This window comes from Phaenicophaeus curvirostris, chromosome 16 (genome assembly GCF_032191515.1).
Source record: "Phaenicophaeus curvirostris isolate KB17595 chromosome 16, BPBGC_Pcur_1.0, whole genome shotgun sequence".
NCBI lineage: Eukaryota > Metazoa > Chordata > Aves > Cuculiformes > Cuculidae > Phaenicophaeus > Phaenicophaeus curvirostris.
The window spans coordinates 7,980,899-8,008,301 of record NC_091407.1 but is presented as its reverse complement, the minus strand read 5'-3'; the positions used below and the strand labels follow the sequence as shown (position 1 = coordinate 8,008,301).

The 27,403-nt window shown below is 46.4% G+C and overlaps 1 protein-coding gene across 5 annotated transcripts in view; it reads left to right on the top strand.

Annotated features, from left to right (window-relative positions):
- The window catches only part of CACNA1H (calcium voltage-gated channel subunit alpha1 H), a 121,727-nt gene that overhangs the window by 4,457 nt on the left and 89,867 nt on the right, over positions 1 to 27,403 (top strand). For all 5 annotated transcript variants that reach the window (XM_069869945.1, XM_069869947.1, XM_069869944.1 and 2 more), the window contains exons 3-5: positions 2,463 to 2,560; positions 7,106 to 7,265; positions 16,576 to 16,891. In XM_069869945.1, coding sequence (XP_069726046.1) covers positions 2,463 to 2,560; positions 7,106 to 7,265; positions 16,576 to 16,891 — 574 coding nt within the window. The remainder of the gene's footprint in view (positions 1 to 2,462; positions 2,561 to 7,105; positions 7,266 to 16,575; positions 16,892 to 27,403) is intronic.

The following is a 27,403-nucleotide window of genomic DNA, read 5'->3' as shown; positions in this document are numbered from 1 at the left end:
TTCTAGATGGAATATCATGGACATCCAAAGTGTCAGGGTCAGAAAGTCTGTTTCTTAGGCCAAATCCAGGATTATTCATCTTTTATCAGCCCTATTGAAACTCTGAGGGCCAAGTAAAAGCAACGCCCCAGGATCTGCCCCTTTAACACCTTAGTAGCTGTGTGTGCTCTCTGGAGTCCATAACCAGCTCCCACTGGAGCACTTCATACTCCTTTTATGTGTTATTAGTAGATCAAAAACTGTATCAGTTACACTAAAGCCACTTACCCAGCCACCTGATAAATTGTGTGTGCGCTGTACTGGGACAACACCAGCAAACGGATTCAGGCTTCAGTGCTGCTCACTTCAGGGACTTTAAACAATGCTTTGTCTATTCCTGTAAGGGCTGTTCAGGGCAGACACCTGGTGCTGGCTCCAGGCACCTCGATGCAGGTGTGAATGGACATTTCTCATAGCTTTCCCACTGTGTGGTCCTTCATGCAACTCTGGGTTGCTTCCCACTTCTCTGCTCTGGATGCTTAGTGAACACGCGTTAGATTTAAAGCCTGTTTTCATGCCGTGCTGAGTTTTTAAGCTATTCATCATGTTCGGCTTAGTTCCTACTTAGAAGCTTTAAGGTGGTTTTGATTTATAAAGACTTAACTACTTTAAGAAAAAAATATCTCTGGAAGGTTATCACTAAAACCAGCTCAAAATCACAAGAGTCTCTACATGGTAAGTTCAGGCTGATGGGCCAAAGTCACCTCAGTGTAGCACCAGTGCTGTCATGGGGTTACGTCAAACAGCTTCAGGTCAAGGACAATAGAGAAGCAAACATCAGAACATCTAGATATATCAGAACATCGTGACATCCAGATATCACAAAACTGGTGAAGAATCTGGAGCACAGATCTTAAAAGGAGAGGCTGAAGGACCTGGGATTGTTTAGTTTGGAGAAGAGGAGGCTGAGGGACAACCTTACTGATTTCTACAGCTCCCTGAAAGCAGCTTGTAGTGAGGTGGGTGCTGGTCTCTTCTCCCAAGTAACAAGCGATAGGATGAGAAGAAATGGCCTCAGGTTGCACCAGTGGAGGTTTAAATTGGGCAAGAGGAAAAATTCCTTTATTGAAAGAGGGGTGGAGTCTCCATCTCTGGAGGGGTTCAAAAAAACATGTAGATGTGGCACTCGGGGACATGGTTCATTTGGCATGATGGGAATGGGCTGATGGTTGGACTGGATGAGCTTAGAAGTCTTTTCCAACCTTTATGATTCTATACTATATTCACAATTAAACTTTGTAGAGGATGGCAAAGCATCAGTATGAAGTGTGAGGCTCTAGCAGAACACAGGCACATGGACAAAAATGCACCTGAGCAAGGCTGACCCTAGACCAAACCTCCTTTTGCTGTTGCCTGAAATCCATTCAGCTGTTGCTTCAGTCCATTTGGCTGTGGCTTCTTGATGGTCCATCCTGGCTGCAGGGTGTTTTAGTTGAAAATCTCTTTGCAGTGAGGCTTCTGAAGTGCCTGATTCCGACCATTCAGCTCCTATTTGCCTTCCTCCTTCTCTATTTGTTTGTTTGTTTAAAGAAAAACCCAAAACAAAAGCTCTTTCTCCATGGGATCCAACAGCATACTAGCAGGGCTGCTTTTGATGCCGTTCTGTTATTCAAACAGGCGTGGTGAGAGATTTGTGACATATTTACAAGTGCTTCCCTGTAGTCAAACTCATAAATTGTAATTACAGCCATGCTAACTAGCCATAACCCCATTAAAAAACCAGCACTACACGCATTGCTATAAAAGAGCAAGAAAACTGACTTGACTTAACATCCTTCCCAGCCTGGGAGAGAAATGTTTATGTGAAATGGAGACGGAGCATGAAAATGTTCCCGATTCTTAATGAAATGGAAACCAAACTATTTTAATGTCATTTGTCGGCTTGGTAATTCACATTTTTGTCATAGAGAGAGAGATAAGCTGATAAGAAAATACACTGAGGTGTGAGTAAGGGGTATGATATCAGTAGCATCTTATTGGCTTGGAGCTGCATGGAGCGGGGCAGTAACTGCCTGGGAAGGCTGCGGCTACGCCGCCGTCTGGAGCACAATAAACTAATGGAAAGTGGGGCTGAGCAGGTAGCTGAGGACTCCCCCTCTGCCCTGATTTCTGTAGCTTCAACTTTTCAGCTCCTTGTCAAATCCTGCCTCCGAATGTGTTACCTGTGCCTGCATCCCAGGAGCACGTCTGCTTGTGGGCCCCTGCACCATCGCTGCTCGTGTGGGTATCTTCTCTTATATCCCCTCTTGACTGCATAATATATGTTATGAGCTGCAAATGCAGAGCACGTGGTTCTGGAAACCTGGGCTACTGTTCCCTGAGTGTGCAGGCAGCAACAGCCCCAATCCCAGGCAGCCCCATCACCCTTCTGCCTGCAGACCGAGCATCCTGCATCCTGACACCTTTCCCCTTTCCCCCCGCAGCATGATGGAGTATTCTCTGGATGGACACAACGTGAGCTTGTCTGCGATCCGCACTGTCCGGGTACTTCGGCCGCTACGAGCCATTAACAGGGTCCCAAGTAAGTAACACCGTGGTCTGGGCTCTGCCTGGCTCGTCCTGCTGGGAAAACCCAGGGGTTAAAGCCACCCCAGCTGGCTCTCCACGTGCTGACCCTTGCAGTCTAATCCACTCTCCTGCTGCTGAGAGCAAGTTCATTTATTTTAATTTTTAATGGCAAATTAGACATCATTTATTATGATTAGAAGTGTTAGTAAAGGGCAAGGGAGTAGATTTTGTACCCGGGGCACCAAATTTTCATGGCTGTTTTCCAAGAGTTTTGTGAACAGTCTGAGACAATTAACTCTCTGCTCCTAGTGCAGAGTAAATAACAAAAGTTCCTATAAAGAAAGGGGAAAGGTCGGTTCTGAAAAGGATCTTCTTGCCCTGGGTGGGTTCGTTTTCCCCTCTCAGCCATTGAAGGTCTCTCGATTTCTTTGTACTCAGGATTAGGAACGCAGCAGGCTCCGTTGCTGGTAAAATACCGCAGAGGGCTTGCTGTCATGTACAACAAAATTGGGTTCATCCATGATAGAAAGTTCAAGTGGCCCCTAAATCCATTTTCAAGTGGCTTCAGCTGCTTGTCTTCTAAATCCAATTTGAAAGACGAACCAACAAGTTGAAATAATTTCCTGCCGGAATCAGCTGTCTGCTTAGCAATCCATCACAAGGTACTAATTTCATAGCACGTTCATCATTTTTTAACCCAAATCCACCCAATGCAGTGGCACTGTATGGATATCATAGAGGTTCCTTGCGTGTAAGAACATTTCCTGTGCTTTTTAAAAGCACATTTGAATGAGCCAGCCCCGCCGGTCTGTGCTGAACATCCTGCCAAGATTAATTGCCCATCGCATCGGCACAGTGAGGGACAGAAAACAATCTCCCCCAGAAGGGTTTTGGTTCCAGCACCTCAGACGAACAGGCAAGGGAACAGATGGAGGTTTACGCACAGGAGTCTTTGAAGTTTCTCTCTGAGCTGAGATTCCACAGGATTTCACTTTTAAAAATGTCTTTAAATCTGATAGTGGCATCATCAATAGAAGTTAAAAGGAGACAAAAAGAAACAAGAAGCTAAAAGGGACCACGAAACCCTCCGGAGTTTGTTTTCCTAATGAGGTTTTGTTACCAGGGTTTCGGAGCAGCCTGAAAGCACAACACAAAGTTTTCCTCTGGGATTTTGAGTGCAGTGGTTCCAGGGCTTTGCTGGGATGGGGAGGAGTGGAAGGCACTGGTACGTGCTCAGCCAGGAGCCCCACTAAGGTTACAGAGTGGAGCGAGAATCCGGCTCACTCTCAATTTATTCAAATCCAGAAAGCCCTGCATAGCTCTCCCTTGACACAGCGGGAGTCTCAAGCTGGGATTCAGCTGGGCTGAGAGCAGAAGCCAGGGGAATTTGAGGATTTACATGCCTATTAAACCAAGACCCAGGGATCCAAACGCCTCCAAGTCAAGGTGAAATTTTGATCTGGGTCCAACTTGTGCTTTTCTTCCTCAGGAGTCTGGTATTGAAGCTTTGAAGTAAACCTTTCAGGCTGTCTTCTGCTGCACGTGCCACTTAGAATTTTTCTTTTTTTTTTTTCAAAAACAAGCAATGAATATTATCATTTTTTGTTAATAGTATGTGAGATTAAATCTAAAGAGCTCATTATGTGTTTGGGGTTGAGTTGCCCAGCTTGACAAGCATCTAAGCTCAACACAACTCTGCCAGCGTCTTGAACAAGTGCCAGGGTTCTAGTGTTCTTAGAAATATCTCAGTTCCTGGAGGGCAGATAATCACAGGCTTCACTTGTTTATGAGACACTAACTCCACGTTTACCATCGGTGCTTTTACTGTTTCAGCTTCATCTAATGTGGAGAATGGGTAGCGACATCCCTATATTTTGTTGTATTTTTGCAGTCTCTAGAAATAAGTTGCTATTATATAGCAACTATAATAATAGCTATAATAGTATGAGGATGCTACAGCTTAGCTGGTGGATACCTTGGACATCTGCTGTGTGCAGGATGGCAGCAGGTCCCAGTCAGCCCCATCCATGCTGTCCCCAGCACAGGGACAGCAACACCCCCCTGGCCACTCGCCGCTGGTGGGAGCAGCGTTTTTGGCTCGGTGGCAGTTGCAAAAGGACATCGAGCAGATACGAATTATGGCCAGGTCAGAAGAGCTGAGCCTGGCGTTCAGTCGCAGGCACGGGGGAAGCAGAGACCCATGAGAAACAGCCTGGCAATTTATCCTCGTGATGCCTGGGCACTTTCCTGGGCTCCAGCCAGCGCTATTAGCTCTTTGCTTCCAGGCACAATAAATTCACCCGCAAGATTATTTCATTTCTATTTTATTTGTTAAGAAAAGAAAGGACAACCCCAGCCAATAAAAACATCATCTCTATTAGAAATTATTCCTTTAAAATGACTGGAAAAATATAATTCCTGCAATTTATGTTTGGCAGAGGCTGTAGTTAGGGTTTTTTTTTAGTAGTGGTCACTGTTTTTTCAAATCCATTTCACTGCTTTATTTTTATTTTTCTACTATGTGGTTTAAACCATGCATCACATGGAACAGGAACGAGAAGGAATCCTGATCCTTGTTTCAACCTAACCGGTGCTCATGCTCTTTTCCCATGGCACACTTGACATTCTGCTGAGAGCCCAGAGCACCCTGAGCGGGTACTGAACAGATGGATTCAATCTCGAGAATGGTGCCATTAAACAACCCAAAATACTGAATGTAGCTGAGTGGAAAAAAGTTGTCTGGCATAGGGAGATAAATTTTAACCATTTTGGGGAAAAAGAAGGCAAGGATGTTATAAGAGTAGTGGGAGAAAAAAAGAAGACAAGCCCAGCATCCTCTTCTAGTGGGAAGTAAGCGAGTCTTTTCTGCTTTTCCAAAGGCAGATTTGCAAGAGAAGCCTGACGGGCAGTGCTGTGGGCTGTGCTCCTGGGGAGCTTCTGATGAGAGCACATGCTGGGGACAAGCATCACAAAATCAAACCCACGTTTGCCTCCAGCCCTGGGTTTCCCCCTGCACTTGGAGCAGAAGCCGTGCTGCCGCTGTGGTTGGCATCGGCACTGCGGTTGGAGGGCTCACCAGGGATGCTGGCTCGCAACCTGCACCACCCGTGGCGCTCGTCGAGGCAGCCTGGCTGCCAGCACCATCTCCCTGCCCAGCAGGGTGGCATTGGTGGCACAGGGACAGGGTTTGGAGGGCAGGCACGAGGCTGGGCCTCGGGATCACGGCTCCTCCGGAGAGGCATCCGCTGCCGGCGCCAGCAGCGGGGAGCCACGCCAGAGCCAAGATGCAACTGGGCATGGAGACCTTGAAAGGCTCCTGCCCTGAGATGCAGAGGTTATTACTCACAGCTAATTATTTATGAGTGCAGACTTCTTGGCTGGGGCAGTTTATCCACTTGTGCTGTGCTGACAGGGTAATGTCAGCTCTGGCTCTGCTTGGCTGGGTTGCATTTCCGCTAGCAGAGTGACACGAAGAGGCTGGTAAAGCAGCTCGATGGAGCTGTGGCTCCTGCCAGCGCTGCCCACCATGGTCTGGGAGGTACCGGCTTGGACAGGCAGAGCTCTCCTGGAAACTCTGCTCCTCTCAACACCCACCCCTGGGGTCTACAGCTGCCGGGCTGCAGCCCAGCGTGGACATGGAAGAGGTATCAGATGTGACCTGGGAGCTGGCTGAGGGAAGAAGCCAATGTGGACGTCGATGAGGGATGTTCAAATGGGATGACTAATGGAGAGCAGCATCCCGCTGGAGGAAATGGATGGAGATAAAGCTCCACGCAGTCAGGCAGGAACAGGTGTTTGCAGAGCAGCATCTTAGTGGGATAAAACACCTCCAAAGGTGGCAGTGTCACCTCAGCCAGCAGCCACTTCCACCATGCCATAATCTTGAGCCCTGCTCTCTGTTGAGTGCCAGGCTCCCGAGGCTCAGCTTCCATATTCTTGTCTATAATTTAACATTTCCCTTTGTCTTTTCATTAGTTCTCCTCTCATCAGTTATCAGCTGATGAAATGATAGCAGTTCAATGTCTCAAAGGTTTGTTTAACCTCTATTGAACTGCTGAGCTGTGAGGCATTATTCCCTTTTTATTCCTTTTTTATTCTTTAGTTTGAAGGTTCTCTGACAGGCAGCCCCCAGCCCCTGCATTCTTGCTCTGTGTTGTTTAGGGGAACAATTCCTGTGATTCACAAGAGATGTTTATAAATATATATGTTGACAATTTCTGGGGAGGCTGATGGCTTGCAGAGGTGTTTCTCCAGGAAGAACTGTCTTGCAGCTTTGCCCATGTTTGTGTCTTGTTGAGTGCCCTGTTACTGAAAACATCCAAAAATCCCACTTTTGAGATCACTCTTTTGAAAAAACGCTGTTTGTCTGCATGTGCTGCTAAGCCTTTTGCACTCTTTACCTTCCTTTTCAGCCTGAAGGTTTAGGGGAATATATAAACATCCCAATTCCTCTGCTCGGGATGCTCTGACCAAGGCTGAGAGTAGCTGGGATAGCTGTGGCATTCACACTTTCCCTGTCAAAGGGCTCCTGTAACCTGTTTTCTCCTTCTCCCCACAGGTATGCGAATACTCGTCACCCTGCTGTTAGATACTCTGCCTATGTTAGGCAACGTCCTCCTCTTGTGCTTCTTTGTCTTCTTCATCTTTGGGATTGTCGGTGTGCAGCTCTGGGCAGGGCTGCTGAGGAACAGATGTTTCCTAGACAGGAACTTAGCAATGTAAGTACAGCAAAAAAATATCTCCAATTTTTCTTCCTTTCTCTCTCTTTCCTCTGCTGGAGAAACCCTGGTGGTCACAGGGTTAGCATCTAGCCGGGGTGGAACCCAGCAGCGTTGCAGATGAGATCCGTGCAGCTCTTAACTGGGCTGTTATCTTGATTCACAAGGTTGTCGGCTTAGGAGTCTGAATCTGGCTAGGTACTTTTTGGATGGAAAAACTCACTCGTCAGCAAGTTACTGAAGGTTTGGGAGTGGCTTTTTCATGTTTTCCCTCTTCACCTGAAGGACAAGGACATTAGTGGTTTGGATTATCTCTGTCTGAGGAAGCTGAGATCCCTGACTCTGGGAATTTAAGGATTTAGAACAAACAAAAGCATCATTGCCAGTTCCCAGAACTGTTGAGGTCTGGGAGGTCACCGAGCACACCCCACTGCCTGGCAGGGGGCTGTGGTCTGCGCACTGGCACAGACAGCATAGCGGAGATGCTGCTGAAATGCACAAATTAATCTTTGTAGGTGTATTAAGATAAGAAGCTGAATGTGAAAGGCAGTAAGGAGATTTGTACACCCCTCTCAGTCTGGCACAGGCATCAGGAATGGGCAGCATATTTAATCACCTGCTCTTTTTGGTGCAGACTTTAGTTTTGGCTCTTCTACGCTAGGCAGTTGCGTGGAGCAGCATCCCTGACAGGTGCTGAGGGTGCTAATAGGCCTTAATTATCCTGATGAGTCTCACCTACGACACCCACCCACACCCTGCCCTTGGCCCGGGAGATCTACTTAAGCTCAGCCTCTGGGTCTCAGTCTTGGTTTGAGCTGTGCTGTTCAGGCCTCTGTTTCCACTTCTGTCTTTGATCCTGGTTTCTTTGGCTCCCACTTGAGTTCTTTGGATGGGTCCTGGATCGGGTTCATCAGTTGCTGTCTCTGGGGCTTTGAATGGACCCTGCTGCTAGCCCTGAGCTCTGCCTGCTGTGTTCAGGCTCTGTCTGTGCAGGTGTTGCTGGCACTGGGATGTCTCTTGGCTCCTGGGGCAGTCCAGCTCTTGCTGCTCCTCAGCAATCCTTCACCATGAAGCTGAGCTCGGGCTGTTCTGCGCTTGCTCCTTCAAGGTGCAGTGTAAGAGCACAGCTTAGATCCCAGCAACACAACAAAGAGAGGAAAACCAACTGCAGCCTGCAAGCTTCCACAGAAAGGAGAGGTCTGCCTGGGATAATCCTTTGGAAGGGCTCCTGTCAGAGGCTGCTGAGGTTGTCGGCAGCTCAGAGGTGAGGGAACGCTGGAGACCAGCTGATCAGGGCAGCTCTAGTTTTGTAAGAGAAGATAGTCTGTAATTATATCTGTTTGTAGTCATCTGCTGTCTACAATTTATATTGTGTCTGGAAGACACGTGGAGATTATCCATCAGCTCTGCCCCAGGTCCTCTTCCTGCCTCTGGCTGATGAGCCCTGTGGCTTTCAGCTCTCTGAGGCTTTCTCTGCAGTGCAAACCAACCCTGATGGCACCTCCACATCCCATCAGAGATGCTGAAAGCAGAAAATCGATGAGTCTTCCGTGTGTATATGCTGCTGCTTCTACTTCTTGATGCTCCAAACTTGCAGTCTCTTTTCTGCACCCGTGGCAGGTATTTGCTGGTCATGGAGACCCTCGGTCACTCAGTAGCCTCTGAGCTGTGGTTTAAAAGCCCAAAGAGCGGTGTTAAAGCTGGGCTTGGGTGGCTGGGTTGCTTGGGGAGGGTTTGAGCACAAAGGGTACAGAGCTGTAATTGGCTTCCCTGAGTCTCTCTCATCTCTCTGACCAGGTTTCTAAAATGCTGTGTGATTTCCTGCAAAGCGGAGCTTTTAAAATTAACCACAGGGGAAACATTTGCTAAGTACAGCTATTAAGCACGCTGTTATGCAATGGCCATTAGCAGCATCAAAGGCATGGAAGCTGGATTTTCTTATCAGGGTCTTGATAAGACCCACTCAGGGAAGGCAAAGTCAGGCCGCCCTGTGCTGAGTCTCTGTGTTTGAAGAGGCAGGAGGTTTGGAAGAGATCTCCTCCCCGCTACACCACAGCTCAGCACTGGCTTCCGAGTCCCCTCCAGCAGCAAATAGTGATGAATCTGGGGGGCTGTGGGTATCCATTGCTTGTGCCCGAGTGCTGTTGCTTGATGCCTTGTGCTCAGGGATACTGGGAACCACGTTACAGCGTTCCCGAGATCTGGAGAAATGAGGCTTCTGGCATGCCTGTGGGTCAGCTCTGTTGCAGGGCAGTGCTACTGCAGCTTTGTTGGTGGCAGTATCAGCGTGACAACTGGGGGTTGCTCTGGTACCATCGCCCAGCCTGAAGCTGGTCTCTTGGTCTGGGTTAGCGTCAGACCTGAGAAACCTGGCTGCGATGAACCAGTCCCTCCATTTGCAGCTAGAAGCTATCCCAGGTGGATTGAAGCTTGGAGTGGAAGTTCTGTGGAATCCAGATGGAACTATTGCCATCTCTGCTGTCGTTCCCAGTTTGGTTTCCTGAATCCATAGTTCCAGGCACCATGATATGGTTCACCCCTGCAGTGGTCTTTAACACCCCAACACCAAGTTGTAAAGGGTAAAAGGTGTGGAGTGTCAGTAAGAAGGAAGGAGCTTCAGGGTCTTCCTGTCACTGGAAAGATGCACTAGAATACACTGGGCTCAAACTAGCGGGTCCTACTGACCAACAGCACGATACCATCTGCTTGCAAGATGATGTGGAGATAGAGTTAAAGTCCAGCCCAGGCGCTGGGTTGGAGCAGGTACATCCCTGTGTCCTCCAAATCCATCCCTGTGCTCGGCATCAGTGATGGAAAGCCCTGACCATCCGTTCCCTTCCAGGGAGAGCTGCCAAAGAGAACAAAAAACCCAACAAAACCTTCACCCAGGGGATGCAGGATTTAAGTTAAGCTCCGTGTTTTGTTGGAAGTAAACACAATAGAGCTCTGTGGGAAAGGGGGATGAGAATCTGGTCATGTAGTTTTGTCTGCCAAGTTCCACTAAATCCCAGTGGTGGTGTCCTCAGCCTGAAATAATGTTTACCAGCCTTTCAGCAGGCTGTGAGAGGCTGGAGGATGGACAGGCACACCAGGTTGGGACTGAGCAGACAATGGTCCTTGGCTCAGATTTTCATTATAGCCCTGTAAAGGGGAAAATCTGAGTGGCAGGTAGGGCTTACCTTGGTGGTATCAGACTCTCCCAGATGGAAAAAGAACTTTAAAATGAGGGTGAGCTACTGAACACAATCCATGGTGTCAATTGAGGAATAGTCATAGCCCCAAAGCTCTTCCTGAGTAAAGCAAGTGTAAGTGAGCTCAGAGACCAGTACTTCAAATATAGTTTCTTACCTGCTCCATGCTTCTTTGCATACTTGCTGCCAGCAGCTATCTGGGCCGTTCGGCTTTACGGCAGGCATCAGATGGAAGAAGTGACTTTGATTTATTGCCATCATTTTTCTTTTAATTCCCCCTTGAAAGTTGGCTGCTTCAAGTAAAGCAACTATTTTTAAACATAGTCCATTCTTATAGAAATTTGGGGAGTTCTTTGAGGTGCGCTGGAAATACCTCCTTTGTCTCTCTCTTTGAAAATTGCACTGTCCCAATGCAACTTCGTGCTGGAAGGAGGTTGCTTTATGAAGGACTGTCTTTTGCTAGTGACTTTGAAGGAATGACAGGCAGTTACTGGGCTGTTGCAGTAGTGGGTTATCACAGAATGTCCTGCGTTGGAAGGCACCCAAAAGGATCATCGAGTCCAACTCCTGCAGTGAGGAACAGCAGTGCCAGGATGGTCTTCACTGCTGTGTGAGCAAGTGCAGGAGATCCCCGGCAGTGGGAGCTGGAATTTCACAGTGGCATTTTGGTTGGTCTGGTCTGAGAGAGGAAGGCTTAGTATGCATGCATGGGAAGGGCAAGCAAAGCCAGCAGTTTCTCTGCCAGATCTCTGGGATGTATGTCTCCCCCATGCAGCCCCTCTGGCTCCCTCCTACCATCAGGAGCTGTTGCTGTTTTAAATAAAAGGAGCTGGGTCACTCCCAGCTTGTCTGGGTTGCTGCTGGGGCTGCTCCTTGCTTGTGTGTTGTTATGCAGAGAAGCATTTTCCCCCTCATGAAGCCCTTCAAGGAACTTAGTGGGTTGGAAGCAGAAGAGGGGAGAGAGCTGTGAAGAGCTTTATGTTTATCTAATGCTGCAGGACAGTTATAATGTGAACACTTCAGTCTTAATTACTCTGTACCTGCTTGGCATTGTACCGCCTTTGGCTCCTTGGCTTTCGTAGAGCTGCGAGAAAGCACATATGGCCAAGGCAGACAGCTCTGAGTTTCTCTGAAAGGTACTTCTGAGTTCTACTTAATTGCTCCTCCTGGCATCGCTCTGTGCTTCAACGCTGGGTTGTCAGCTGGATTTCCTCCAGAGAGCACCTGCCTCATGGAGGGAATGGATCCTGCTTGGTGCTCAGTTTTTTCCACCTTTTCCCTTTTTTCCTCTGAAAACTGTAGCAGGATTGTGCTCAGTGTGCATAACACCATACTCCAGGGGTTGTGGATGATGTTCTGAATGGGGTGGTTGGGCTGGGAAGACCGAGTCTAGAAGAAGATAGAGCAGACAATAATTCTTTAGCCTCCTTTGATATGGGGGAGAATGGACTTCGCTGCCACACTGTTATCCTTCCTGTGCATGAACAGGGACAGAGAAAGGAAAACACATTGCGAAGCTGCTGCAAGCCCAGAGAAAGATGTGCACTGGGCAGCTGGCCGAGCGAGGGGCGTTAATCCTTCCTAATGTGATAACAAGATCTACTCCGGAACTTAGATTCTCATGTCTTTTCCGCAGAGCGCAAGGATCTCATGATTAGTGAGTTAATAACTTATTTAAACTACACCCGTTGGCAAGTAACAAGGAAGTCAGATTGACCTTTCGTGCACGTGGAGGTAAATGGTCTTGGCAGAGCCGATTCATTTATTTTGTGGATATTGGGGATTCCCTTGTTCTGCAACACTGTTGTTTCTCATTCTTGCTCTTCTTCCTTCTTTCCCCTTTTTGGTTTTGCCAGCCAGGTCATTAACCAGAGGAACTAGAACAGTTTGTTGTGCTTGCTGTCAGTTGGTGTCTCCTTTCCCCGTGGTACTCGGTGATGATAGACCTGGTGCAGGTCCCTCCCAGGCAGACAGATTCTCATGGTGTCTCTGTGCCCAGGGCACACATGGAAGAGGGAAGGGCTGGGGAAAGAGCTAGGCGGAAAGTGGCCTCCACGCAACTGTCACAGGGAGGACTTTTGGTTTGTAAATCATTTGAGAGGTAATTGCAAGAAATGAACAAGGCAGAGAAAAGGGAGAATAAAACCAGGCAGTGACAGAACTAAATCAAGCTTCATCCGCCCTTCACAGTCAAGCTGTGCTTTGTTTTCCTGGTTTTATCTTCCTCCCACAGCCACCAAAGTGTGTCGTTCTTTTTGGTTTTCCAGTTTGTGCCCACACCTTCTCTCCACAGCCGATTAGATCGCAGCCCAGGGCGCTGTGTCTGCAGGCAGTATCTCTCCTTCAGCCCAAGGCTTCCTAAACGGTGAAACCTCAGCCTCCAATTGCAGCCTCTCCAGTCTGTCTGTGGCTCATGAAGGGCCTTTCCTATTGCAGTGTGTGGTGAATAGAAAAGCATTGCATGGGAGGGGGATTGGTCCTGTAGGTCTCCAGCTTGATTGCATTCCTTCCCTCCAATGAAACTGGGTGCATGGGCTCCAGCAGAATTAGCTGGCACGTTGTGCTCCTCCTGTGCAGCCTGTGCCCAACTGGGATGGGCATATCAGGAGACCAGGGATAGCGCTGGAAGCTGAAATAAAGATGATTAATCTGGGATAATGAACATGTATTGGAGTCCTGCATCTGGAAGGGCAGACGGCTGTGGAGTCATGCATGGTGCTGAACGTTGTATATATTGTGCCATGGTGGGAGAGCGAGCTCGCAGGAAAGCTCAAGCGTGAGGTCAGAGCGCAGCATCATGCTGATGCATCAGCTGTTCTGTCTGAGCATTTCTTCCATGGTCAGCGTTCTTGGTGTGGGCAAGTGTGTGCCTGCATCTAAACACAAAATTGCTCCCAGGAAAGGTGCTTGTGCAACCATAGCTGCTAATTACACAATCATCCCTCGAGATGGTCCATCTCCTCTGCAAATCCAGCTTTGCTCTGAGCAGAATCCTAATTACATTGGCCCACAAGCTGCGATGTGCTGAGCCTTCCCGTCCTGCTGGCTGCCAAAAGGTGTTTGTGATCAGGAAACTTCTGCTGTTGCTGAGGTGCTGATTCCACGGTGGTGAAGGAAATAAGTTTTTGTTGAGTTTCAAAGCTCCTCCTGGCTCTGGTGCAGGTTTTCCTGGAAGATCAATTGTAGTTTGGAAAAGTATGTCCCTGGAGTGGCACATCCAGCTCAAAGAGCCTTAGTCAGCTTCGTTTTAAGGGAAAAGAGAAGGAGCAAGGGATGCCCCCCAGATCACACAGGGTTGTTGCAGGGCTGAGCGTTCAATGTGTAGTTCAAGGTTGCAGGTTACTGTCTGAGACTCGCCTCTGTGGCTGTTTCTGCTGCAAGCACCGGTTCTGGGTATTGAGCTGCCCAAACAGACAAAGTTTGGAGTTTGCATGACTTGTCACACTGGGGATTTGAGAGCTGCAGGGATCTGTTGAGCCTGAGCTGGAGGTCCAGGTCCTTTGATGAGAAAGTAGCACAAGACCTCTCCTGCCATCACCTTAGGGACTCAGAGTAGCTTTCTGCTTGTAACCACAAAGTCCTGCTTTCACGAACGGTGAAGTCAGCCCAGGGAAGCCAGTCGTGCATCAGCCCTATGGCCATGCTATTTTGATGTGTCAGGCAGTGCACAGCGTGGTTCGGACTTGATCTGGTGGTGTTAGACCCTCGTCGCCACAGCAAGGTGCAGAACATCCTGATCCCAGTGTCCTATTTCAAGGACTTCACCAGCTGCAAGCAAGTTTCTTGGAAGGAGGCTGGCGGGGCAAGCACCCATGGCCTCTCAAACCTAGAGGTTTCAGAGGAAAAAGTCCTTTCTGAGGCTGGGATGGCTCTGCCCTGGGCTGTATCATGTGTCATAGAGGTGCAAAATCCTCCAAGATCCTCCCTGGGAGAAGAGGCTCGGGCAGGCCTTGTGACTGTAAGCAGAGATGTCCTAGCTGTGATGTTGTCCCTGCTGTATTTGAGGATGCAGGAGCCCTTTGCATCTGAACTGAGCCCCTCTTAGTGTATTTACTAAGGCCAAAATGGGCTCTGCCTGCCTATTGTGAATTAGCAGTCACTTCTCGGGCATCTCTTCTCCTCCTCTGTTTCTTCTCTCAAGCTCCCCAGCTGTCTTTGCCAAAGTCTGAAGTGCTCGCAGACACATCCCTGTGCCTCGGTGTATTTTAATCCTTCACAAGCCTCTGCAATAACCCCGCTTTGTGCAACAGACTCTGCTAGTTTTAGTATCTGATCTTCTGGCAAACCCTGGGCTAGTGTAGCACTTCAGCCTTTTCTCCAGCTTGTTTTATATGGAAATTTCCTCCCAGTGAAACCAGCCTGTGGGAGGGGAAGGAGAAGGCTTTTAGGCAGTCCTGGAGGAAAAAACGTTTAACAAGTTTTTATTGTCTCTTGAATCTAAGACATAGAAACTGGGAAGATGTTGCCGTTTTGTCTGGAGGTGTGGGAACGCTGCAATGGGAGGGGAATTGCTGGTGAATACATTTAATTCTTAGCAAACAATGCCCAATTCCTCTGATGTGCTACTCTTGCCTGTTCCTGAAGCTGGACGAACCCTCAATATCCATCTCAAGGAATTAATTGATGGAGGAGAACCAAATTCCCTGGGAAAGTTGTTGAGGGTGACTTCCCCTCAGCTCTGCCGTGCAGCAATTCCTGTCTCCTTACAGTGCAGTTGCTGCTTGACTCAAGGGTTTTAGGGAGCAATTTCAAGCAATTATATGGAATAGCATGACTCAATGATCCGGTGGGTCTTTTCCAACCTGGTGATTCTATGATTCAGCACTCATTAGAGCCAAATTTATTCACTAGTTCAATACATTCAGAAACAGATTAAAACACATTTGTCCCACTTTGAAGAATTACCTGCTTATCTCCTGCTCACATCTTGGTTGGTTGTATGATTTGTGTTGTCGCTTCCCTTATCTGCTGACTGATAATATAGCATCTTAGATCCCTGCAGCTCTGAACACAGCAGATAATCTGCTCTAGGACTTTGCACCTTCTCCTTTTGAGCAGTGCTTTGAGTGCTGGTGGGTCTCACTAATGCTAATCAAACCAAAAAGTCCTGGGCTCTGCTTGCTCGCTGATTTGCCCCAGAGCACAGCTTGGGAAGAAAGGCACATCCCTGCCATGCTGCAATTGGGGCACTTGCTTATCTTAGCTGTAACAGAGCCATAAACTTTATCCAGGTCAGTTCAATCAGATAGGCAGTGAGCATACAGTTCCTATTAACGTGGACTCTTTCTTTTCTGTCAGTACAGGCGGAATGTGAGATGGCCTGTGGCTGGGCCTCCCCTTGGTAAAGTTCAGCTCACTCATCAGAGATGTGCTGAGGGGCAAATATATTGGAAAGCTGCTTTGCCATCAGCTTTTCTGAAGCACGTTCTAAGCAGAGCTCTCTTAAAACTCTTAGATAGGAACAAAATGTTCCCTAGCTTTTTGGGAAGGACCTGGCCTGCTGGGATCTCTCTCTTTCTCTATACGCTCTCCTTTCAACTGCCCTGTTCACTTGGGAGAGTTGAGGATGATCTTTAACTGAGAGATCGTCGTTGCCTTATAGAATCATAGAATCACCAGGTTGGAAAAGACCCTACTGGATCATCGAGTCCAATCATTCCTATCAAATACTAAACCATGTCCCTCAGTGCCTCGTCCACCCGTCCCTTAAGCACCTCCAGGGAAGGTGACTCAACCCCCTCCCTGGGCAGCCTCTGCCAGTGCCCAATGACCCTTTCCGTGAAAAATTTTTTCCTAATATCCAGCCTAAACCTCCCCTGGCGGAGCTTGAGGCCATTCCCTCTGTAAGTAATCTGGGATGTGGTTTAGTAGTGGACAGGTATGGTTGGACTTGATAATCTCAAAGGTCTTTTCCAAATGATTCTGTGATTCTATGAAAAAGCTTTGTAGGCAGAGGAGGGGGCTGATATCTCAGCTGTGCCCTCCTGTCCCCTATCTGACAGGCTGAGGGGCAAAGGAGAAATAAAAGCCAAACCAGGGATAGGAACCAGTGCCTTTTGCTGCTGCTGAAACAAGGGATGCATCGTTTGTTCTCATCCTTCCCTTTCTTCCCCCTCCAGGACATACAACCTTACCTTCCTGCATCCGTACTACCGGACAGACGAAGCAGAGGAGAATCCGTTCATCTGCTCATCGCATCGTGAAAACGGCATGCAGAAATGCTCCAACATCCCAAACTCGAAGGAGTACAAGGTGGAGTGCACCTTGAGCATGGACTCCTACACCCCAAATTTATACAACCCTGACTTCAGCAGCAGGAATGCCTGCATAAACTGGAACCAGTATTACAACGTATGCATGGCAGGGGATGTAAACCCCCACAACGGAGCTATCAATTTTGATAATATTGGATATGCCTGGATAGCTATCTTTCAGGTAGGATTCTCCTCAAGCTTTTTCTCTTTTTGTTTTGTCGCCTCTTGCTTGGAAAGATTTTGATAGATGCATCAGGATAAAGGAATTTGCTTTCACCTGCGTGCAACTGCAAATAAAGACACATTGCATGAATGAGTCAGACAATAACTGGCACGAATGTTGTGAGAGAGCATTTGGAGAGAACAGCCACTTTTTCAGTGCGTTTTAGAGAGGGGGAAATACTTCTTGAAGCAGACAAATGTATGGCAAATTCTAGCACTGCAAATCAGACCTGGATAAACCCCAGGGATTTTTTGAGAGTTAGGGTCTTTATAGGAACGTAGAGTGTTGTCCAAGGCCTTAAGCAAGACTTAATATCATTTGAAAATGTAGGATCTAGTGTGATGACGTATTTTAGGCTTGATTCTAGGATTGCAGAGTTGTACTGTTTAGCATGGTTTGCTGGAGGGAGGAAGAACTAATCCTAATGGTCCATTCTGGCTAGGATACCTCTGAAGAGATACCACTCGTGGAGTCTGTCTTGATCCACACCTATACAGCTCTTCACAAGAGACCAGATTGCTCAGACAGGGGGAGCCTTTAGAGGTGACAAAAGCACTCCAGCAGCTGAAGCATTTTCAAAAAGCATTTGTAATTCTGGAATATCTGCACAGTCCGGAGGTTAAGGTCTCTTAGGGCTGGCCTATTTTAAATTATCCATGTACTGTTTTCCATTTTTAATTTGTGCTTTCTATTTTTAATTCAAATTTCTTTGTTCTTTTGGCTAGGTGGTCTGTTTTATTCAGTCCTCCTGAAGCACAGGCAACATCTATTCCTGAAAGAGCAAAGGTTCTTCTTTTAGTTTTGTTGATGATGAATAATTACTCATTCAGAGCTCTAAATTTCATTTAAGAATTGCCTTCAAGTTTCATATTACAATATGAACTTAACTTCTAATTTTCATTTGGGAGCTATAAAGGGGTGATTGCTTCCTCCAAGTATTGTTTGCTCTCATGCTGTCACAGTAGCACGCTTTGAATCACACTGCTGCTGGTGTCAGACTCTCAAAACCAAATCCAAAAGGCTTCAGTCAGCTCTCAAGTCGCTACTAGGCTATGCTTTCAAAAATGCTTTGGTTTTCTCCTGGAATAAGTGTGTAAAGAGAGAAGCTGCCTTAGTAATTTTGAATATTCCTGACTGATAGTGAGTGTTGCATAAAGGAAAGAGGGAAATCAAAGTGAGAATAGTAGGTAAGTCTCTGGCTGCACTTGCATTCTCCTTTTTCTGCTCTTGCGTCGTTCGTTGACAGAACTTGATGGATGCGCCCAGGAGGTCCCGTCTGGCTCCCACCATGGGGCAGCAACGTTCTTGCCAGAGGAAGAGCAGAGGGTGATGCATTGCAGAGTGCCTGTTCCAGTGCACTGGAAACGAGCAGGGGCTTCTCGAGGGGTCCTGCTTTCCTTTTACCTCCAGAGTGCTTTTGCAGGCTGCAAGTTTTCATTTCACGTTGGGATTTCATTTCCTCGGCCTGTAAATGTTAGAGTTTTAAGACAGGAAGAGCACACCAGCCGCAGCAGAGGTTTCAACTGATTCCTTTGGGCAGAGCGGAGTGTCTGGCAAAGGTGGATATTGTATCCATACATCATTTTGGCAGCTGCCAGGATGTTTATGATTGGTTTTAGTTCTGCTTGGGCCATCCAAATGCTAAAGAGTAGTTCCAGCCAAAAAACTCTTCATACATCTTTATTCCTTTTAGAAGTAAGGACTTACTTTTAGAAGCTGAAAATATAACTCCAGGTAAAGAAGCAGCTGTTGGGAGTAAGGTGCTTGCTTAGCTGTGATATGGAAATAGTAAATCATTACTGCAAGAGGTTGGATGGTAAATCAAAACAATTGCTGTAGGCAGAAAACATTTAACAAATAAAGCTATTGAGTTGTGCTCTTGTTGCATTTAGTAGTTGAAGCTGGGTAGCACCAGGTCAGCAGCTGGGTAAGGACTCAAAGGAACTAGTGCAGAAAGTAGAACTGATGGGTTTAGTAGCTCAGGAGCTTCCCTGTGAACTGGTATTGAATTACTGGACAGAAAGTACTCTGCTGTGTTCTGGATAGGACAGGTCCAATTGTCCTGATCTGTTCTGAGGAATAATAAATACATGGTATTTTGCAAGCGTTATAGTGGTGGACTGAACCTCAAAGTCTGGCAAGCCTCCAGTTTGCATAACAGCAATCTTAGGGCTCGGCTGGACAGAGCATCCTTCATGACTTCTGCCAAATGAGTTGGAAATATAGCATGGTTTAAGAGCTGTCAGAAGGGAAGTTGGTGAAATGAGCTCCACAGGTGACATTTGGAAGGAAGATTCCAAATGCAGTGACTGCAAGTCACGCCAAAGAGTTTCCAAGGGCACAGTTTGATACTGTGCAGAGAAAACCAAAAGCAAACTTTGACAGGGAAAGCTGGAGAATGGTTTGCCAAGGCAGTAGGTTAGCAGTATGGCAAATTCTTTCAGCTGCCAGAATTTGGATTTAAGCAGCCAAGCTGAAAGACATTTAGTTTCATGGTAGTGATCCTGAACTTGCACGTGGCAGCAGGGTGTACCAAACAGTGAAATGCATTGTTGACCTTCCAGCCAGGAGAGTAAATCAGATGCACCAGACATGAGAACCAACCTAGTGCAAGTAATAAAATCTTAATGCAATAAAGACAGTGGCTGCATCCATGAGTGTTCGAAGGATAAACTCCTTATGTAAACCTGCAAATGATTCATGTTTTGATTCCCCTCATTTGTCGTGTAATAGGCTAGTTTGTGTATATATTTGTTACAAAGGCACGTTCAATGGCAAATTATGTGAACTAATTAGCTTATTACAGAATAAATGAAAGAAGATGGAACCTAAATTAACTGTGAGGTTTGGCATGATATTAAGATCCCTTTATTGCACACAAATTTCAGCTGTAACAATAAGAGCAGTAATTACAGGTATTGTTGTCACACTGCAAATGATGAATTACCTACCTACCGAAGTCCAATCTAATTTGAATTACTGACAGTCTCAGTAAAGCAACCAAAACACAGATACCTTCCTAACCAGCAGACTCTGTGTGGCCAGGCCTGAATGCAGGAACCTCCTTAAAAGAAAAGGGAGTTGGATGGTGGGTGAGGTACACTCTTTGGGAAGAAAGAGATGGTTCAGGTTTGCTTTGCAAACCACAGAACCATTGCTTGAATGATTTCGTGCCTGACTTGCAGAAAAGTAAGGCCTGTAACAGCACCTTACATCAGAAGGCAATGCTTTTGGCAAAATTAGTGAGGCAAAGTTGAAGGAGCGATAACTATCAGGTAGGCAGAACCATGGTGAGATCAAGGGAACAAGCTTATTCCTCTGTGCCTCCTTCCAGGATGTGGTTGGAAGGACTGAACTTTGAGAGCAAATGTACAGGAAAGACTCACTCTGTTACAAGAGAGAAGGTTTATCTGGCAATTCAGGGGGGCTACAACACTGCTGGTGCTGACCAAGTTACCTGTTCTACGGCCTTTTTTCCACATACTGTATTTCAGAAGCAGCTGCATTTTCTAAGGAGCATCCTTAACAAAAGACCTTCTTGAAGTTAGTCCTTGGGTACAGTTTTCAGCTTTGTGGTTTTGTTTCTGGCTTACGTTGTTCTGAGCGCATATTGCTTCTACAAGGTTTTGCTTAGGAAGACGTCTCAGTTAACAAGTTAATCAAGTCATACAAGTAACACATCTCTGGCCCATCATCAGAAGGCCCTAGCGAGGGAATTCTCAAAGGAGACTATTTCACAGTCAGCAGCCCCCTTGCTGCTGTCAGGAAAAAAACCACCCCGTCTGGCTGTGTTCACGAGAGCTGAAGACAGCCCAGCAGGCACACAACATGATAAGAATGCCCAAGAATGGAAAAGCTGAATCACCTTCTGAAGAAAGATGTCTGGAAATAGAGCGGCATTAAAGGAACTGTCAGCAGCAGCGAGAGTTCAAGGTGTTATCTCGATAGCGTGCTTGGGTGGAGAACTTCTCTTTGCACCTGGTCTCACCAACGCTTGGAGCTTGTTAAAGCCATGAGAGTGTGGGTGACCAGCTTAGGGGAGAGAAGGAGTTTGGGGTGGGGAAAGCGGGGGAATCGATGCCGCCTGCTTCCTTTATTTGTCCTTCGTTGGTTATTTTATTCCCAAGGCTGCCCGCACAGGTTCAGCCGCTGGCTGTGACAGCCGTATGCTGCAGACCACCTGCTGAAGGAACCCTTTTGTTTGGCTGTGAAGTTACAACGTCTGTGCTCCAGCTTGTCAAAAAAAAAAAAAAGCCCCTGGGAGCTGTCTAAGCTATCCCAATCCGATCAAGGATTTATTCATTTTGACCCCATGCTATGTGCTGATGAGGAGCTCGTTTTGTCTCCGTGTTGCTGACTTTGCTTGTGCCAGCATCCGTGTCTGTAGATGGGCTAGCTGAGCAAGGACAGAGCTTAGGAGGGGGGGGTTTCAAGTTTGGAAGGAAAAAGGTTCATTTCACTATTGTTTGGTGCCCTGATCTGTTCCACAGACGTTGCCCGCTTCACATTGTTTTAGCTTCTGGTCATTGTGATTGAAATCCTTCCCTAAGGACTTCTGCCTTGCTTGGAAATCTTTCTGCTAACTGTAAAGGGAACCGTAACTTCCATTTAAATTAAAGGAAAAATGGTATGCATTTTAGTGCATTTCTGGTATGGCCAGACACAAGAATGAGCTTGAAGTCAGGCCAAGGGAGTTGGGGTTGTTCAGCCTGGAGAAGAGAAGGCTCTGAGGAGACCTTATAGCGACCTTCCAGTAACTGAAGGGGCTACAAGAAAGCTGGGGAGGGACTGTTTACAAAGGCTTGGAGTGATAGGACTAGGGGCAATGGGTATAAACTGGAGAGGGGCAGATTTAGACTGGACGTATGGAGGAATTTCTTCACAATTAGAGTGGTGAGGTCCTGGAACAGATTGCCCAGAGCAGTGGTGGCTGCCCCATCCCTGGAGGTGTTCAAGGCTAGGTTGGATGGAGCCTTGGGCATCCTGATCCAGTAGGAGGTGTCCCTGCCTGTGGCAGGGTGGTTGGAACTGGATGATCTTTAAGGTCCCTTCCAACCCAAACCATTTTATGATTCTATGTAAAGCCCCAACTCTTCTGTTACTCAAGAAAAGATTTCATATGAGGAGGTGAGACCTGAAGCTCTAACATTGTTTTCCCTTGGAGTATGCACAAAACTCCATCCTGGGAGGGCAGGGCAGGCACTGTCATTCCTTTTGGTTCCTACTCACACATCTTGGCTGGGATGTCACTCGGATGTTAATAGGGACCCTTTTTTGCTGGGACCTCAGGATACCTCAAACAAAAAGACAGCTCAGGTATGGTTACCTCAGTGTCTCTAGAGCATTGTACACACCATGCTGCCAATACGCTGCTTGCCTGTCTGCTGCAGCCTCTATTCTTCCACTTCTAGTAGCCTTAAATACTTTGGGGAACAGCCAAAAGGCACATTGAAGCAGAGGGAAGTGAAAGAACCTGAGGCTTCCGACTGCGATTGTGTTTGTGGGTGCAACATGTAGCTTTGTGGCCATGTTTTTCAGAAGCAGCCGTCATGCTGCGTGCCTGTGTTTTCATTGAGTAGGTCACTTTTTTTTGGCCAAAAGGACATTTTGTCAAATGGTTCTTTCTTTAAACTGATGATATGTGTCAACAATGCTTATCTGTGCTGGATTTGGCAAGCAGCTTTGCCTGGGGAGTTAAAAAAAAAAGAGAGAGAAGAGTTCTATGCTTTTCATTTCCACTGCTTCAAGACGATGCTTTGTCACTAGATTTGAATTTGGTTTGGATCACCAAAAATATTTCACTCTAAATGATGGGGTTGGAGTTTTGTTGATGTTGCTTTTTTTAATTTGGTCAGCCAAATAATCATTGTTTTCTGCTTTTGAAGAGCTTTCACGCTGAATACCCAATCTAAAAATACCCAGCTGCTTTAAAGCATCTCAGAGTGCACTTCCAAGAGGATTAGTTGCATTTGAAAATCTCCTTCATTTTGAAGGCTAGAAGGAATCGTTCACATAGCACGAGTCAGGCCATCCTGATTCCACGTCTTGGCCAGCTAACCTGTGGGAGTTATTGGAGGGACCCAGTGCAGCACAGAAACTGCTGCAGACTCTGTAGCTTTGGAAAGGCTTCATCTTACCTCAATCATGGATTCTTTCATTCAGAGCTGAAAGAGAGGTGCCTGCAGCAAGCCATGGCCTAATTTGGAGTCCATTTAAGTGGTGAAAAAGCTACTGGTCTTGAGGTGTGTCAACAATTCTTCCAGGGATGCCTGGATTTGGTTTGATTGCCCCAAACCTGTTCCATGGTCAACTGCTGCTGTTGCATCTTGCACTGCGAGATGTACACAGCCTAAGGGGGACTTGGGTGCTAAGCCAGAGGTCCAGCTCCTTTGCCCTGATGTCCCCACACAGCTGTCTCCAGACAGTGTTGAGCCAGCAAATCCATCCAGCAGAATACGACAGTCCCCCCCCGGCTCTGGTTAGTGCGAATGGGTAAAGCTTAGGCACTGGGACATCTGGAATGTGTTTTGTGTCAGTCCTGCACAGAGGGCAGGTTGTGCTTGAAGCTGTGCAGCCTTTGTCCAGGATAGTTTCTAATATAATGTGAAACAAGGTGTAACAATAGAATTAATAAAGCGCTTTGCTTTTTGTATCTTGGATCGTACTGCAAACTGCTGCTGTATTCCAGCCAGAGCTGTCTGGAGAAGTGCTGTCACTCATAATTGCTATGTGCTACCCTCCTCTGTAAGCAAGGATCTGTCTGGCTTCAGTTCCCTTCTCACTGCAGAGTCTTCATCTTTTGACTTTGCTCTGCTATGAAACTCTGATTTATGACTCTCTCTGATGTTGGACTCATTATTGCTGAAGCTAAACAGTTAAATACATTCCCTCTGCATGAGCTACTTTACACAAACAATGAAAACAGGATAATTATCACAGTAAATCAAACCTCATGAATACAGACTGAGATGTGACTTGTTATAAGCAGCAGTCATCTGAAAGCAGTGATGTTTTTGTTATCAGATGGGTATCTTGCATTACTTAGTGTGAAACAGAGAGACACTAACTAACCTTCCTTTTGTAGCAAAAAAATGTTAAGTTTTTATGACATTTTTAAGCTTGTAGATTCACTTTCTGGAGGTTCTGGGCTACCAGTAACAGCATCAGTGTTGTGTCCAACTTCATTGCATGTTGGCTGCTCTCTGCTTTTCAAGATCCACTGAACTAGTGATCAGATATCACATTTAGATGGAACAAATTTGAGAGGTCACAAATGAAAAACAAATACAAAGTTGCACAATTTCCTTTTATTTTCTGGTTTGCAGGACCACATTTCAGAGCAGGTGCCTGCTTTGCAGGACTCTCACTTTCTCAAGAAATGGCTAAAGTTGCTTTGGAAAGTAAGCTGGCCCCTCGAAGTGAAAGGGAGAGCATCTGTTCAAAGGACATTACTCAGAATATATTAAAACCTGGTTTTCTGACCACAGAGGTTACTTAACAAGATGTGTCATGAGGAAATAATTAAAATTGTGAAGTTGACTTCAAAAATAGTGAGTTGATTAGCTGCCAAGCACTCTGCGTATGGAAAAGGAATGTTCCATTATGCCCTGGTCAGTGCTTGCTAGCCAAATCAATATGCCCGAGAGGGCAGGCTGTGTAGATAAGAGGCTTTCAGAAATGAACACTGAAGGCCTTATAAAACTTACTGAGACATTGTAGTAATTAATAGCTCTCACAATTTATGGTATCACTGGATTTTCTCTTGATGAGGCTTATAAAAATAAGAAATAAAAACGCCTTGCAGCAGAGCCAGGGAAATGATGATATAAAAAGTAAACAAAACCAAATGAGAATGGCCATCCGCAGAGTTGCTGCTCGGTTCAACTTAATTGATTTTGAAGCAGATAATGCCCATCTTGTTCCCAAAGGACCCAATTTAAGGCCAAAGAAAAAGAGGCTGTGTGCAAATTATAGATGTCAATTAAGATGAACGCTTCAAATGGTTTGGAAACACTTGGGTTTCTCTGTATCTCTTTATCATCTCAGGCACTGAGTTGAAGAAGCACCTGAATTCTGAAATCAGCCACTGAGGAACTTTCTGTGTGCTTGAGCTGTGCTTTTTAGGGGTTTCAATCAAAGTGCAAGATGCTGGGTTTGGTCCCCATGTTTAGGGAAGCTGTCTCTGCAAAGGAAGCCTGTTCAAATCATCACAGCAGCGAAATCTTACCATGAGAAAGAGCAGCCCTCTGGGCTGGGCTGCAGTTTTGTGTGCTGTGCATTTGATTCTGATCATCTTTTCAGCTTCACTTCACACAGTAATTTTCCTAAGTTTCCTCGATTGTTTAGTGGCACCTGGAGGTTGATTTCTGTCTGCAGTTGTCCATCTGGCACTGGCCATTAGTGCTTTCTAATATGCTGAAAGTAATCCACTGTTTGACTTTACTAATCAAAGCAGTTAGAGTTGGAGCTTGCATGTTGAGTTTGTTTTTTTTTTTTTCCCCTGGACGATTCTTCTTTTCTTAACTGACACGAAAGCAAAACATAACCTGCTCTAGAATTGATTGCAGCCAAGAACTTGCAAAAATTTTGGTACAGCTCAAAGAGAAGGATTTTTATGGTGAAAACTTCTTGACATAATAAAAGAAATTGTTCTTCAGTGATCTTTGAAGTGACCCCCAAAAAGAGTAAACCACCTGTCTCTCTGGAAACAGTGAGATCAGAGTTAATTGCCGGTGTCTTTAATCTACATCTCCTCTGTGATCTTCACTCTGGAGTTTTCAATTGATTCTGACTACCTTGACTGGGAGACCTTATTCTGTCCCTGATTATGCTACTATAAATCAGATGAGCATCTTTGTTACAGCTGATGAAATTATTGTGGCTTGAGCAGGAGGATCATAGAACAGAAGACAGGCAAAACCCCAAATCTGATTGTCCACTCTCATCCTTCTCGTATTTGTACAGTGATCAGGGAGTGGCAACTGCATGAATGGTGTCCAAGCCAAAGGTCGATGGAGTCAAAAGCTGTCTTTGCATTCACCTGTGTGTGCTTTCTGTTAAATCCTTCCAGTGAGGGGAGTGAGGACCAGACACAAGACGCGGGGCTTTAGTGTTCATCCTCATAGGTATTAATGGATGACAAACGACTTATCCCATCCCTGCCATTCAAGGAACTGAACAGGCAGGCAAGGAGAATGAGTGAGCGTGACAGAGGACAGCTCTGTTCTCTGCCCTGAGTCTCAGTCCCTCAAAGGCAAAACCCAGTTCCCCATTCTGAGGGAGCAGCATCTCCTTTCCCTCTGAGCCTGCAGCATGTGACTACAGTTGGCAGCACCCTCCAAGACAACCTTGCCAATCATCTTAATTGAATCTTACAGCTATTTCCCTGCAGCTGCCAATTTTCGTGTGCCACGTACCTTGCACATCTTTTTCATCAGAGCAGAATTAGGAAACGTATTTCTTGCCTTCTTATCTCTGTTGATAAATAATTGTATGTTGTATTTATTGGAAGCGTTGAACTGTTACATTTGGAGACGCTGTTTAATACGTCTGTCTGTGAACAACTGTGGCTTGAACAGAATTTAATTACTGAGAATGGATTGCTGAGATTGGAAAGCACAAGAAAGGTGCTCCAAGGTCTTTGGAAGACATCTCTAAAGGGCTTGGAGGGCCACATGCTGGAGCTGCTGTTAACTGGATTCATCAGATTGGAAAGTGAAGAGAGGAGGAAGTCATTTCTGCCTTGTGGAGTAGGTGATACTGCATTCAGGGTGCCTCAAGGGAGGAACAGTAGGCAAAGCCACACTGAAAAAAAATATATCCGTGTTCTTGGAGAAGAGCAAGAGTTGCTGGCTTTTCCTGAGTTCTGGCCGGAGAAAAAGCGTGCAGGATGAAACTAGGCATTGCAGCAGTGCACCTTGCACCAGTGCAGATGCCTCTGACTTGGTTCCAGGATTAAAGAGTTTAGTTTGTGTTGTGTAGCCCAGCTGCTGGCAAATTTGGTCTGTCTCGTTCCCATTTATTCTAAGGCCTTGCAGAGGATATGCAATGAGGTCTTGGAGTAGGTAGGAATGTACTCGTAAAGTCATTTGGACAGCAGGAAATAAGTCCACTGCATGGCAAGAATCTGGCTGTAAAAATCATAGTTTTGATCCAGGCAGGTGCAAAAGAAGGCAGGTGTCTGTGAGCATGCTCTTTTCCAGGATTGCTAGTATTCTCTAATCCTTGGCAGCTCAGGAATCCCTCCCCTATGTACGACTGCGTTTAGACTGGGTGGTGAGGCTAAGAATGAATCCACTAAGATATCAAACAGGAGAACAAAAGCCCAGCGGTCTGTTTATCCATCCTGTATCTCTTTGGTTTACAAGCGAGTAGTAAATAATGCAAATTCTAATTACATCTTAAATATTCTGAGAGCCGGATGAGCGTTTCCAGCCCTCCGGAGGAGAAATGTGTTGTGTTGATTGATTC